Here is a 16,038-nt window from a genome sequence, read left to right on the forward strand (position 1 = left end):
TTCCATGTGCATTGGAAAAGAATGTGTACTTTGCAGCGGTTGGATGGAGTGTTCTATATATGTCTATGAGGTCAAGTTGGCTGATTGTGCCCTTTAGATCTTCTGTATCTTTGCTGAGTTTCTTCTTAGTTGTTCTGTCCTTTACTGAGAGTGGTGTGTTGAAGTCTCCTACTATTATTGTGGAACGTCAATTTCTCTTTTCAGTGTTGTTAGAATTTGTTTTATGTATTTTGGAGCCCTATGATTGGGTGCGTAGATGTTTATTGTGGTTATGTCTTCATGACGGATTGTCCCCTTAATCATTACATAGTGTCCTTCTTTGTCTTTTATGGTAAATTTCATTTTAAAGTCTATTTTATCTGAGATTAGAATTGTCAGTCCTGCTCTTTTTTGGTAGTTGTTGGCTTGATATATTTTTTTCCAACCTTTGACTTTTAATAAATTCACATCTTTGTTTGTAAGCTGTAATGAGTGAATTATTTTTATAATCACAAGCAGTAAAGAAGTTTTCTTCTGAAGTAAATATTTAAATAGAATTATGGTAAGTTCACATATATAGAATCTTATTTAAACTTAAATAATACATACGACATGATTCTTTCTCTGTATACACACACGTATTCATACATGTACATGTACATAAGCCCAGAAAAGCCATTGGGCATCACATACCACAATCCTGACTACAGTTAATGTTGAGGTGAGATTTTGGAAAATTTTCCTTTCTTTTTAATAATCACACCCACCAAGATAAAATAATGAAAAGATTCCTGTTTTTAAGGGGAGGAACCAACTTTACACTAAGAAAAAAATGAAATCCATCATCACCAATCAATTACATCAGCTAATTAATTTTCCTTATTTTTCCCCATGTGCATTTTAATCAAGTTTTAATTATAGTGTAAATGTTACACTCTAGCTTTTTGTCTAACAATTCATGTAAGTTTTTCATGTTGCAGCAATTATCATTTTAATTACTACTAAATATTCCATTGAGTTGATACTGCTTAATGCACTCAACCACACCTATGTGATTAGATACTCAGATTGTTTCTAGTTTTTCAGTGTGATATATAATCCTGCTCCAAGAATTTTAATATACAGAGCTGTTTTCTCCTCTTGAAATATTTTCTTACAATAAATTCCCAGAAATGGGATTAAAGGGGATTACCATGCTTATGTACACCCAGCAGTTTGTTCTTAAGTCCACTGTATATCTTTGTGTATTTCCAGAGAGATATAACTGGGATCAGAAGTCAAAGAGTTCTGTCAACAACTAGCTGTATGACTCTAAACAACAACTTTAATCTCTGTGAGTCTCAATGCTTTTACCTTTAAAGAATTGGATATCAAGGATTTCTTCCATTTCTGAAACTCTATTTATGACTTTATAATACTGCAAAAATTCAAGACTAGATGTAAAGTCTAAAAGGAGTTCCAAATCAACTGTTGCAAAAATGTTTCAAGAATTTAAAGTAATGCTGATGAGCCTTACAAGGTTTCAGTGAAGCCTTGCAGTGTTTCTTTGGACATCTACTAATCTGGATGTTTAAGGTGCATTTATTCAATAGAAAAAAAATTCAAAATTCCATAAAACCAACGCCATTATTTTAAGGTGGAATTAGGAAAAGAGAATAAATGAGGGCCTACCTGACTCAACGGCACCTAACAACAAGAACAACCTGACTCTATATATTTAGTTGCCTTGATGTGAGTTCAGCCATCTCACTCATACTATCATTAGCACCTCAAAGGCACTTCCATATAGCACCTTTTGCTAACTCTGGGTAGACTTCACACTAATCAATTAACTTAAGAGACAAGCTATCTTTCATCACATCCTGCAAAAACTATTCCTACAACTCTTTTATACACACAATCCATCTGGGTTTGAATCCTTGGTCCATCACTGGCCATACGGTAAGTGATAACTTCTCTGAGCCTCAGGTTCCTCATCTGTAAAAGGGGAATAGTAATAGTAGCTACCTCATAGGTGGAGTCCCTGGGTGGCACAAATGGTTAAGTGCTTGACTACTAGCTGAAAGGCTGGCAATTTGAACCTACCAGACAGGCCTGGCGATTTGCCTCTGAAAGGTCACAGCCTTGAAAATGCTATAGAGCAGTTCTACTCTGCACAGGTTGCCATCAGTCAGAATCAACTCCATGGCAACTAACAACAACCTCACAGGTATAATGTTGTAAAGAGAAAGGGCTCAACAAATATTAGCTGTTATTAGCTGAATTTCTGAAGCAGTAGGGTTATCAGTCTTTTGTTTTTTTGGTCCTGAAATTGCCATAGTAACCATGGCTCATGACCTGAGGGGAATGGAGAAAACCCCTTTGGGGGGTTGTATTAGAATATATGGGGTGGGGACGTATGTATAGTTTGAAAAAGCGCAACTAACACTAGCCATACACTCTCAATAAAAATGATGCATAATACACAATTTTTTCTATAACAATCTTGCCTTTTGGCAGATTATGATGTTAAGAATTATTAGTAAAAACAAAACAAAATCCCTCCATAACAATGACTTCAAATAGCCTGGTCATCTTTACCCTCTGCCTCCTCCAGGTCTTTTTTGTTAGCTAACAGGATCTCGTCCCGCTGGTCCATCAGGAGATCAGCCAGATGATGAATAATTTCTGCCCTCTAGGAGGAAAGGCAAAGTGTTAAAACAAACACACACACAAACACGCTAATCCGAGAAGAATGCACATCACACTTTTTTAAACCTGCTCTTCTGAGAATGACAGACCTTGCTCCTAAATCCAAGGTCACCATGGATTAAAACCTCCTTCCTATTCCACCACAGTTCCCCTCAGTTTTTCTTTTCTCTTTCTCACTGGTAACCTTCCCTCATTTCTTCTTACTTTTCCTCCTCTTTTACCACTCCTGATTATTATAATTAGCAAATCACAGCCCAGTGAGGGGTGGGGGGATAATGAATTACAGTTTGCCCAGGAGACAGGGGCCAGTACTCTGAATCAGCAGGATGCACACACCCTCCAATATTTAGTATCACTAGCTATACAGTTTACGTCCCAGATACATTTTCGCATCTAGTTTTTATTTTCTGATGATTATTTATTTAACGATCATCAAGGGGAAGATCCAGTTCTGGACACCTGAGGAGACACCAATCCTTACCCACCTAGATTAGTGTGGCAAGTGCTGAAGGAGTAGAAGGAAGTGGTTTGAGAAAGAGAAACTAGGCTTCTCCTTTACTTTCCTTTCTCTGCTTGTGGCTATTTTAAATTCTCTTTTCCTTTCTCAGTCCAAAGAATTCCCCAGCATAAACCTATATACATCAATGTCAAGCCCATACTTAGCATCATGATCCTTGGGAACCAAGCACCCAGCTTCAATCCTGACCTCCTCACTGTCTCCAGCCTCCTCACGTCTGCTGTTTAGACTGACTAATTCATGTAGGCAGGGGTGGGCTCACGAGCTTCCATCTTATAGGTAAGTTAGGTGATTTGTAATGGGTTGGAATCAGTAGTTTTCCTACATTTCCATGCCGAGTATGTGGCAGGATTAGGTAGCCTCCCTGGTCTCATCATTTCCATGATGCTTTTGATCAAAACATCATAATGATGGAAAGTTAGTAGGCCTCAGCCTACCAAAGACAAAAGGGAAAATAAAATTTAACAGAAGAAAAAAGGTTCAGCGTATTTGAATCAGACTTGCAACTCAGGATAAGTGTGGAATACTAGGGATAGAGCGGGAGTCGGCAGGCTGGGCTACTGCACTGAACTGCTCATGTTGGATCTGTCAGCACAGCATGACTCGCTCTGGAAACTATAATAAAGCTACGAGAGGAGGTTATTACCTGCTCAGGTTCCAAAGTGGCCAACATCCTTCCTCCAGACCGAGCCATTTCTCCCTGCTGTTCAATGGTAGGACCTGCAAGAACATTTGCAAACATCACATCACAGTCAGCTTAGTTCTCTCTCACAATCCCAGCATGTGTACATGCTCATCAGGTGCACAGAAGGACTGCGCATGTCTTGTGATGCTTGTTTCACAAATGGAGATCACTTTGAGCAGTGAAATGGTAAAGAATATCTCAGGCATAAACATAACTTCTTGCATTTCTAGGCTCTATAATATACATCTTCTACAGGTCTTTTCAATTCTTCTTTGGCTTATCTTTTTAAATTTATTTGCATTTCTGAGTGCAGATTATAAGGCAATTCTGTCCATTGTGAACACCTGAGAGCACAGACGCCACCTAAAAATTCAAACAGTGGGCTACGATGCAGTTATTATAAATGATAATTAAAGTGTCTTATTCACCTTTGTATCTCTAGCGCTAATTAGTACCTGGCGTCCAGCATGGGCCAAGCAAATATTTCTTGAGAAAATGAATGTCTTTAACCTTAACCCAGTGATTCTGGAGAGAACAGGAGACCTAGCTAGACAGGTTAGATAAAACTTTACCAAAGCCAAGTAAAATCCAATTTTGCAAATAATATTCAAAAGCAATACAATATTTCATAATATTAGTACATCAGTTTTGTGATCTATGTTCCCAGAGTGAGAGCTGGGTCTTCAGTCCTATCTAGACTGTGGTGTCACTAGCCATGGGACACCACAGGCCATGAGACCTTATGAAGACCTACTTACCTGCAGGCTTGACTTCTGAAAAGAAGGTCCCAACTTTCTTTCCTTCCACAATGTCTGTGATGACGTGTCCAGACACCTTTGGGTGGGTTCCGTTGGCAATAACAACGGAAGTGCCACCTTGCAAAGCCCAGAGGGCTGCCTTCACCTAGACAGGTCAAATCCAAAGAGGAGATTCAGATCTCTGCAGGGTCTAGTCACCTGCACTTGAAACTTTCAAAAAGATATAAAATACAGTTTGATATTGGGCAATTAAGCATATGAGGAATGTTTTCAATTGCTTAGAAGCTCTGAAAACAGGCTCAGACCACGTACTCTTCCAATACACAGTCCAACTATGGCAGGTGTTGCCTAAAGACTAACCAATCTATTCTTAGTTCTAAGCATGTTCTCTCTTCAAGACTCTCTAGTACTGGGACTCATAACTTCCATATTTTCCTTATTATGCCTCAACTTAGAAGCATTTCAGTATCCAGCGTGGTTTTTGACCGAGTCTGATCCTAAGTGCTTTTAGCTTGTTTAAACGGGGCTCTTGTGAACTTCCTTTTCTGGGTCTGTCCTTTTATCTCCTTTTGTGCTGACCGCCCCTGCCCCGGGCTAGCAAGTTATCCTTATCTCTGCCCATGCTACTTATGATGCTGTACCTTAAAGATATAACTACTTGGAAAAATTAATGAAGAAAAAATTTTTTGAAAGATTCTATTAAGAAATATTTGAGCTGAAAACATTAGAGGATTTACAAATTATGAAAGCTATATAGGCCCTGCCCTTAAGGAGTTCACAATATAAATGTACTGTTTACATAATATTAATAAAAAGACTGCATATGCAAACATGACTAAATGTAGGTATATAATACTCATTAAACCTGTATTTAGATATATGCATATTTAAATGTACCTCTATCTGAACCATTGACTCCCACACAATTACTGAAACGAAAGGGCCAAATGTTGTTTGGGCTTCACAATTGTTACAGGCAGTGAAAGTACCTGGTCCTTACCTTGGCTTCCATGCCACCCATTCCCACTCTAGACTTGGTTCCAAAAGTCACAGACTGCTGATCTCCAGGGTAAAAGATATCAATGAGTTTTGCATCATCTGACCCTGGGGGGCTGTCAAAGAGGCCTAAAAAAGAAGATACGAGTCACTGATGCTGCTTTAATGGAGGGGAGTATGTCCCCAGATAGGCCTCCCTGGGCCTCTCCAACCACTCTGTACTTTCCTCCCCAGCTGAACTCTGCTGTACTAAGAGCTCTGAGCAGACAAGAGAACAGGGATCAGTGGAGTCCACCCACACCAAAACAGCTCTAGAAAAGCTCACCTCACACACTTACATAACCTGGCTTCATAGATGAATGTGTTCCCTCATCAGAGCATGGCCATATCCTTGGCACAAACGGTATTAGCCTGGCCCGTAGCCCCCGGGACTACTGAAAAGGCACAGGAGCTACTACAGAAACAGCGCAGCAGCCATATATGGCTTAATGGGACTATTTCCAAGAAAGATGAAATGTGAGACAGGTAGTCATTAACCCTCTGAAACAGCCACTAATTTAAACTCCCCATTTTATGGGTGAGTCTCTGTGAAGGTTAAGCTGAGTTAGCAGGAGAGCTCATGACTCTTGGCATTCAGTCTGGATTTATCACCATAAAGCATATGTGTCCCTTTTATAACTGAGCAGAGTGATGCAAAATAGAGTAATGTGGAATGTTATATGCATACAATTCAAGATGAAAAACTCAAAATTTCACTTTGAAAAAGAGAAAGCAGGAGCCTTGGAAGGTGAAACGAGGGGGAGGAGGGGGGCTCAAGGAAATGAAGTCATGTCAAGACCTAAGTAAGACAGACAGGGAGAAACTCCTTGTGGTTGGGGACTAGCTGAAGGACATTTTGGGCCGTGATGTCCTACATTTGGTTTTAAGTTACTGCTTGTCCTCTGCTGCAATATAACCATCCCCTCTATTAATTCTAAATCTTTAATACAACCCTACTGTACCCAACCTTTCTGGGGGAGTAAAAGAATAAGGGGAGTGAGGAAATCAGTGTCTAGTATAGAATAAAACAGCACAAACCAAGACCAGCAATTACAGGAGACGAAGAATAACCTCTCACAATCTCTGTCTACCTACAGCCCTCCTAAGATTGACAACTGGGTCCTTCCCAGAAGCTTGAACACTATGAGATCGCAGGATTGAATTGTGAGGCTGTTTTAATTTCACACAGCAGAAGGCTGGACAACCCCAAACCCAAATTCCCCAGAGACATCAAGGGATTCCTAGCATTCTGATATTCTGCCTACTCCTCTTTCTCCCTTACAGCAGCTTCTCAAACCCACCAAGAACATATTTAAAATTCTGATGTTTTTCTAGAAATCAACACTCAGTGGATAACTAATTAATTAACTAATAAACTAATTAATCACAGTGACAGCTCAAGCCTACCAATGACCAAAGCCACATTAAAACTAGAGTTTACTAGAGTGTATTTCAAATTAGGTTTTACAAGTTTATGTCCCTGACTCACATCCTTTCCCTTGCTGGGCAGTAGAGGTGAAAAGGAAGAGTGTGGATTTTAAAATTAGACAGACCTAGATTTGAAAATAGCCTCTGCCAAGTACTAGCTATATAACTTTGTATATACCGTTTAGTGATCTGAACTTAATTTCTTCATTTGTATAACTGGGCTAACCTACCTACCTTGCAGAGATGCCACAAGGATTAAATAAAGTGACATCTGTAAAGCACTTAGCACAATATTGCCGCATAGCAGAAATTCAGTAAAAATCTGTTAACTGAAATGCCTTCTTTGGGGTAGCTCACACTTACCCCAACTTAATCGCTCCTATTCTAAAACTTCAAATTAGAATGTATAAGCACGGTACTAAGACTTCTTAGAGGTAAAGATACTGACAAAGAGGTATGAAGTCTCTGATTTTCCCCATGGGCAGAAGACAGATTAATTCATCCACGTCTGTCCCTGCCTCATCTAGGCAGCTCACTGTCCTCAACTTAAACTGCTGGGGTATAAAACAGAGAACAAGCCCTGCCATGTTAACCTGCCTTGAGTGTAGGCTAGGAAATAAGTTTTTCTGACCTCCTAGGAATGTAATGGGGGATGTTTTGGATCCTGGAGGCTTGGCCTATTCTGGACACACCTACCATATTCTTTATGGGTAGAACTGTGAAATGGGAACAACTTAAGAAAGTGAGGAGAGTGAATAAAGAGCCAAACTTGAGCCAACAGGGGCCCCTCCATGAGGAAATAAACACAGAGAAGAACAGAGTAATATATAAGGCTATGGTGGCCATACAGCCTGGATTTTCTGCAGTGACTCCAGTTTAAAATAATATATCCTATGATCTACATTTTGAAATGGAACACATAAAGACTGATACCCTAGGCATTAGTGAGCTGAAATGGACTGGTATTGGCCACTTTGAATTGGATAATCATATGGTCTATTATGCCATGAGTGACAAATTGAAGAGGAATGCATTGTATTCGCCACCAAAAAGAACATTTCAAGATCTATCCCGAAGTACAATGCTGTCAGTGATACGATAATATCCATATGCCTGCAAGGAAGACCAGTTAAGATGGCTATTATTCAAATTCATGCACCAACCACTAAGGCTTTTAAAGGTGAAGAAATAAAAGATTTTTATTAACTTCTGCAGTCTGAAATTGAGCAAACATGCAATCAAGATGCATTGATAATTATTGCTGATTGGAATGCAGAAGTTGGAAACAAAGAAAAAGGATCGGTAGTTAGAAAATATAGCCTTGGTGATTGAAATGATGCTGGATTGCATGATAGAATTTTTCAAGACCAACGACTTATTCACTGCAAATAACTTTTTTCAACAACACAAACGGCAACTATACACATGGATCTTGCCAGATGGAATACACAGGAATCAAATCGACTACATCTGTGGAAAGAGATGACGGAGAAGCTCGACATCATCAGTAGAACAAGGCCAGGAACAGGCCATCAATTGCTCATATGGAAGTTCAACTTGAAGCTGAAGAAAATTAAAACAAGTCTACAAGAGCCAAAGTATGACCTTGAGTAGATCCCACCTAAATTTAGAGACCATATCAAGAACAGATTTGATGCAATGAACACTAATGACTGAAGACCAGATGAGTTGTGGAATGACATCAAGGACATCAAACATGAAGAAAGCAAGAGGTCCTTAAAAAGACAGGAAGGAAAGAGAAGACCAAAATGGATGTCAGAAGAGACTCTGAAACTTGCTATTGAATGTAAAGTAGCTAAAGTGAATAGAAGAAATGATGAAGTAAAAGAGCTGAACAGAAGATTTCAAAGGGAGGCTCGAGAAGACAAAGTAAAGTATTATAATGAAATGTGCAAAGACCTGGAGTTAGAAAACCAAAGGGAAGAACACGCTCAGCATTTCTCAAGATGAAAGAATTGAAGAAGAAATTAAAGCTTTGAGTTGCTATACTGAAGAACTCTATGGACAAAATACTGAATGACGCAGGAAGCATCAAAAGATGATGGAAAGGATACAAAGTTACTATACCAAAAGAACTGATGGACATTCAATCATCTTAGGAGGCAGCATACAATCAAGAGTTGATGGTACTGAAGGATGAAGTCTAAGCCACACTGAAGGCACTGGCAAAAAACAAGATTCCAGGAATTGATGGAATACCAATTCAGTCGTTTCAACAAACGGATGCAGCGCTGGAGGTGCTCACTCGTCTTATGCCAAGAAATTTGGAAGACAGCCCACTGACTAGAAGAGATCCATATTTCTGCCCATTCCAAAGAAAAACGATCCAACAGAAGGTGGAAATTATCAAACAATATCATTAATATCACATGCAAGTAAAATTTTTCTGAAGACCATTCAAAAGTGGTTGCAGCAGTACATTGATAGGGAGCTGCTAGATATTCAAGCCAGATTCAGAAGAGGATGTGGAATGAGGAGTATCACTGCTCATGTCAGGTGGATCTTGGCTGAAAGCAGAGAATACCAGGAAGATGTTTACCTGTGATTTATTGACTATGCAAAGGCATTCCACTGTGTGGATCATGACAAATTATGGATAACATTGTGAAGAATGGGAATTCCAGAACATTTAATCGTGCTTATGAAGAGCCTGTACGTAGACCGTGAGGCAGTCATTCAAACAGAACAAGGGGATACTGCATGGTTTAAAGTCAGGAAAGGTGTGCGTCAGGGCTGTATTGTTTCACCATACTTATTCAATCTGTATGCTGAGCAAATAATCCCAGAAGCTGGATTGGAGGAAGACTCATTAACAACCTGCGATATGCAGATGACACAACCTTGCTTGCTGAAAGTGAAGAGGACTTGAAGCACTTATGATGAAGATCAAAGACTACAGCCTTCACTATGGATTACACCTCAACGTAAAGAAACAAAAAATCCTCACAAATGGACCAATAAGCAACATCATGATAAACAGAGAAAATACTGAAGTTGTCAAGGATTTCATCTTACTTGGATCCACAATCAATGCCCATGGAAGGAGCAGTCAAGAAATCAAATGATGTATTGCATTGGGCAAATCTGTGGCAAAAGATCTCCTTCAAAGTGTTAAAAAGCAAAGTTGTCACTTTAAGGACTAAAGTGCACCTGACCAAAGCCATGGTATTTCCAATTGTCTCATATGCAAGCAAAAGCTCGACAATGAATAAGGAAGACCAAAGAAGAACTGAAGCCTTTGAATTATGGTGTTGGTGAAGAATACTGAATATACTATGGAGTGCGAGAAGAACGAACAAACTTGTCTTGGAAGATGAATAGCCAGAATGCTCTTTAGAAGAGGGGATGGCGAGACTCTGTCTCATGTACTTTGGACGCGTTACCAGGAGGGGTCAGTCCCTGGAGAAGGACATCATGCTTGGTAAAGGAGAGGGTCAGTGAAAAAGAGGAAGACCCTCAAGGAGATGTACTGACACAGTGGCTGCAACAATGGGCTCACGTAGAGCAACAATTGTGAGGATGATGCAGGACCAGGCAGTGTTTCATTCTATTGTACATAGGGTGGGTGTGGGTTGGTTGGAACCAACTCGATGGCACCTAGTAACAACGATTTACATTAAAAATTGAAAGTGATTAAAACCACAATGAGATATTACTTCACACCCACGATGATGGCTAAAATTTAAAGAGGTAGATAATAACAAGCGTTGATAAGGATGTGGAGAAAATGGAACTCTCATACACTGTTCGTGGGAATGTAAAATGATATAGCCACAATGGCAAACAGCATGGCAGTTCCCCAAAAGGCTAAACATAGCCACCATATGACCCAGCAACCCCACTCTCAGTCTCAGGTGAAATAAAAACCTATCTCCACATAAAATCTTGTACACAAATGTTCGAAGTATATCCATACAATAGAATATTATTCAGAATAAACTGAAATGAAGTACGGATATATGCTACAACATGGATGAATCTTGAAAACACTATGCTGAGTGAAAGAAGCCAGTCACAAAGGACCACATATTGTATGATTCCATTTGTATGAAATGTCCAGAATAGGGAAATCCATAGAGACAGAAAGTAGTTTGGTCATTGCCTAGCGGGCAGTGACTGCTACGGGTATAGTTCTTGTTGGATGAAGAAAATGTCCTAAAATTGATAGAGATGGTTCCACAACTTTGTGAACATACTAGAAATCACTGAATTGTACACTTTAAATAGGTGAATTGTATAGTATGTGAATTATATCTCAATAAAGCTATTAAAAAAAAAAAAAAAAAAAGGAAAGTGCCTAGAAATAACATTTCCGCATCCAAACTGCATCTCCTAGACTCGCCCACACTGAGTCATAAAAACCCTTTGTCAGACCGTATGTGTCAGAAATTAATAATGGTCCATAGTGAAAAAAAGGAGAACTCAAACAAGGAGGAAAACTCACGTGCCAACACATGTAGCATTTAAAAGAAAAAGGCATTATTTTGTACCTTCTACATCTGAAAGAACAATCAAGAGGTCAGTTTTCATTTCCACGGCCAGACGGGCAGCCAGGCTATCATTATCTTTAACACTAATGACCTGGAAAGTGGGTAAAAAGTCATAAATAAGTGAGCTGTATACAGTCCAAAGAGAAATTCACAGAAGCACTTAGCTAGGCTGCAGCAGGCAAAACCAGTGACTCTGAATATATGGATGGCAGCTCTTTTAGGCCCCTTCTGCCTGCAAAATACAATGCCCACTGCAACCACTTTTCCAAATATGCAGCCTTCTACTCGCTCACGTATACAAGCCATGCTCACAGCAGCACCATCCCAAAGCACTACAGCACCTTACCCTTTTGAATGCATCCCCCTGACTTCAGAAGAGCTTATGCAGCCACTGCTCCATAACGCCAGCTTCTCTCCTATCTCTCCATCTTATTTATGCCAAACTTCTGGTGTTAGTACATGCAGCACAGCACGGCATTAGTGTCTCCAGCATGCTAAACCCTTAGGAATACTTCACCCACATTTACCCCCTGGAGGTCACTATTGGGCTCAGCTGGGGGTACAACAGCATCATTTGTGTTGACAATTGGCACGATGTTCATTCGGAGGAGCTCATGAAGTGTCCCATTGAGGTTCCGGCGCTTTTGCTCATCATGGAAATCTAGATTGGTCACCAAAATCTAAAACGATTAAACAGACCCAAAACACAGGAACAGGCGTAAATAGTGAACTTCCCAGGAAAGCATACAAAAGATGCTAAGACTAGGGGGTCAAACTTTAGGCTTCTGGGACTCCACACAGATAGGAATGGAATACACATCTTTGGGTACTTACTCAATTCTTCTAGAGATTAAAAAAAAAAAAAGTTAGAATCACATGGATGATTTCTTTAAAGATGTTCAAGACTTCTTGCAAAAGTACTTTAACCCTCAGACAGCTACCAAATCTTATCTATTTGCAAAATTAAGAAAATTAATTAATCCCTACTTTCGAGGGATATCGCAGGAATTAATGGCTGTCCATTAATTTCTAAAATAGCCCTGTATCCTAGCATCTGATTCAAGGCCTCGCCATTGTAGGCACTTAAATATTTGGTGAGTGAGTGAACAAATGCTTTATCCTGCTTGGGAAAAGGTATTAGACAAAATGGTACAGGGCCAGTTGTCACTGTTCTTGCTCTGAAGCAGACCACTACTAGAGTTAAAAAAGACCGTGTCTGAGCATGTGGGACTCGTCTGGAGGCTTACAGAGGTAAGTCTTGTGTCACAAGCTGAAAAAACAGCTAAAAGTAACTTAGATCAGAGGAGCGGATGAGCATAGGCTGCTCAAAGGTCGAGCGGAGAGTTGGGCATAGGAGTGGTAAATAGCTCTGCTTTCTTGCTTGCATCAAGAATACTGGGCAACGTTGAGCAGAAGAGAAAATTAACGGGGATGACAGCAAAAAACTAAATGGTAAGAATTCCTGAAGCACATGAATAAATGCTTTAATGTAATCTCTCTGATGCTTAAGGGTTGTTGCTATGTAGAGCAGGCTGAAGTAGGGCAGGTTGAAGAGGGGTGGTCAAGAACAAACAGTCAAAGTGGGGGTGGTTAAGGCTGGACTAGGGTCTGATTATGGTGACTGAGAAGAAAACAGCAATACTATGAAAGATAAAACAGCAGCCTTAATAGCAGATAAAATGTGGGTGAGGAAGACAGAAGTAACATGACAGAGGGAAATAATTCACTCATTTACCCATCTGACAAAAAAGGTCATTATGTACCTATGAGCTGTCGGTCCTTGTACTAGCTGCTGGGATGGAGATTAAAAATGTTGATGGTTTAGAGGAAGATGGAATGGGGCCCATTTTTGTTAGAGAAGGCCATGGGCTCTTTTTCCAGACAAGTTTAGTCTGTAGGAAATAAGACTAGGACTAGGCTGAACATAACAGATTCTAGTTATGGTGACAGATCCAATAATAAAAGCAAACACAACTTTGTAGGAAAGGCAGGCAGGAGGTCTAAAGGTCCAGTGAAAATACCTTTTAACAAACAAGGGATAAGGATCTGACCACAAAGGTAGGAGACAGAGCCCAAGACAGAAAAGTATATGCTTGGAGAAGGGCAATCTGTTGAGACACAAATCAGTCTCATTTCTATGAAGAAGAAGGTAAATTGTTATACTTGCTAAAGTCTTTAACCTGGTAAACAACTCACTGAAGATTTCCAAAAGCATCCAATAATGGTCTTCTATACAGGATTATTAAAGAAAATAAGGAACCACAGGAAAAGCTGCAAAGGGCAGAGATTTCTTGTAGATAAAATCAGATGTGAAAGAAAGAGACCCATGGATTAGTGCTTGTGGGAAACTGCGGGGAGCAGAGCTCTTACACATCCATATTAATGGAGACAATGGCTGATGTGCACAAACTTTTTAATGCTAATATAATAAAAAAAGCCTAAAACCAAAGAACCTCAAAAAGCATTGTTCCTGGGGGAAAAACAACACAAAACAAAAGCATAGCCTGGACCTAAAAATCCTAATCTGGCTCCAAGAATTTTTTAAAAATTAAAGACTAAAACTGTCATTGGGCTGAGACAAGATAGCTGATAAGAAAGAAGAGTGACAGAGATCTACATTTCTATTGCAGTTATGCTGACACAAAAAATAACATTACAGAGAGTGGGGTCCACAGTTAATAATGGGGTTAGTTCATGGCTTTCTGTTTCAACCAATTACTCAAGGACACCCTGGTAGAATACCAAAGCATCACTGTGGATGAGAACTGTGAAAATCATGAAGAAACAGAAGGTAGATTTTTCACTTGTTTTGTGAAGTGACTGACATTTAGATGTTTTTCTATAGTGTTCAGCTGTACAGACAACTAAACATACAATTGAAAAAGAATGGGGGAAGAAGGTTCTAGAACACTCAGGGGTCATTGTTAAAAATTTTGAGTTCAATGAGAACAGGAACCATGTTTGATTTGTTCACCACAGTATCCTTTGATACCTAACATACTGCTTGGTATACTACAGGTACTCGATAAATATTTGTCGAATGAACGAAAAACAAATCAGTACACTAGCATTCCTCTTTCCCTTCAATGCTCAATAGACATCTATTATATAAGGAAACCAGGTTGAAATAGAAGCAAGATACCTGAGATTACAAAAGCCGGTGAAATAGATCTCTAACTCTTCTGTCTTCAGGATAAGCATTAGCATTTGTAGTAGTTCTAAGAGTTACTAGTATAACAATTATTGAGAATGTACTATGTACTGTGTATCAGACATTATATTAAATGCTTTTTTTCCATCTATCTTCTAATTAAGCCCTTCCAAAAACCCTCTGAAGTAGGCACTGATATTAGCCCTATTATATGAGGAAACCGAGTCACAAAAAGGTTAGATTTAAAGACTTTCTTCAGTTCTCCCAACTAGCAAGTGGTGAAGCCAAGACTGTATCCTGGCAGCCTGGCTCCAGAATTCTGTTCATAGCCTGTTTGCTCCACGGGACCCACTCTCAGGTCCCCACAGCCCCCCACCAAGCCCAGCCTCTCACCTGGGCAGCACAGATGCTGTACTGAGTAAACATGGCCTCATACAAGGCCATCAGCCCACTCTGTCCGGCGGCTGCGCAGGCTCGTGCCTCTAAGACCGGAATTGCCTGTAATACACCAATCAGACAAGGTGTGGTTGGAGGTGAGGAACAGGGAAGGAGGCCTGAGGACCCCTGTTCCAGAGCAGGGGGAAGCAGCACTCACCATCTCCTTCAGCTGGTTCTGCCCTGAGTGTAGGGCCTGCCGCACGCTCTGAGACAGAAGGATCTCATGGCGCAAGCGTTGCTTGCCAAAGGCTACTGCTCCACTGGTCACCAGCATCATCTCTCGGCCCTGATTCTGCAGCACTGACACCTGACATTGAGGAAGGAAAGGGCACCAGAAGTCACTGTATAATCTCTTTCCTTTCTCCACAAGAAACCCAAGTAGGGTGGACTAATGTTTGTTGCCATCCAGTCGGCTCTGACTCATGGTGATGTTATGTGTAACAACCAAACACGACCCAGTCCTGAGTCATCTCCAGGATTTTTGATATGTCTGAGCCCATTGTTAAGTGGATCCCAAATGCTGGTTTGTGGACCAGCACTTGGCTGGCTCTGTAAGAATCACCCAGGTTGTTTGGTAAAAATACAGATTCCTACTTTCTGCCTCAAATCTGTTTAGTAGGTGGTAGATAAAAGCAGAAGTTCTTAATAAGAGGATTCTAGTGTGTAGCCAGGTTTGGGATCCATAGGGCTTGATGGTATCTGTAGGAGTCTGTGATGCAGAATGCCTAGTTGCTCCATGAAATAGACTCTGTAACAGAGGTGTGGAGGGAGGAACTGCAATGTAAACTTAGTAGATGACTTCTCAGTTTCTAAGGTTTGACCTGGGTAGATGAGGTTGTTTCTGG

At 40.2% G+C, this 16,038-nt stretch overlaps 1 protein-coding gene across 1 annotated transcript in view; it reads right to left on the bottom strand.

Moving 5' to 3' along the window:
* Positions 1–16,038, bottom strand: part of ALDH18A1 (aldehyde dehydrogenase 18 family member A1) — a 41,910-nt gene that overhangs the window by 14,415 nt on the left and 11,457 nt on the right. The window contains exons 4-11 of the mRNA XM_023740230.1: positions 15,351–15,500; positions 15,149–15,253; positions 12,126–12,284; positions 11,605–11,695; positions 5,631–5,755; positions 4,631–4,775; positions 3,834–3,907; positions 2,560–2,653 (exon numbers count right to left, since the gene is read on the bottom strand). Of these exons, the coding sequence (XP_023595998.1) occupies positions 2,560–2,653; positions 3,834–3,907; positions 4,631–4,775; positions 5,631–5,755; positions 11,605–11,695; positions 12,126–12,284; positions 15,149–15,253; positions 15,351–15,500 (943 nt within the window). The remainder of the gene's footprint in view (positions 1–2,559; positions 2,654–3,833; positions 3,908–4,630; positions 4,776–5,630; positions 5,756–11,604; positions 11,696–12,125; positions 12,285–15,148; positions 15,254–15,350; positions 15,501–16,038) is intronic.

The sequence above is a fragment of the Trichechus manatus genome, unplaced genomic scaffold (assembly GCF_000243295.1).
Source record: "Trichechus manatus latirostris isolate Lorelei unplaced genomic scaffold, TriManLat1.0 scaffold00007, whole genome shotgun sequence".
Lineage (NCBI taxonomy): Eukaryota > Metazoa > Chordata > Mammalia > Sirenia > Trichechidae > Trichechus > Trichechus manatus.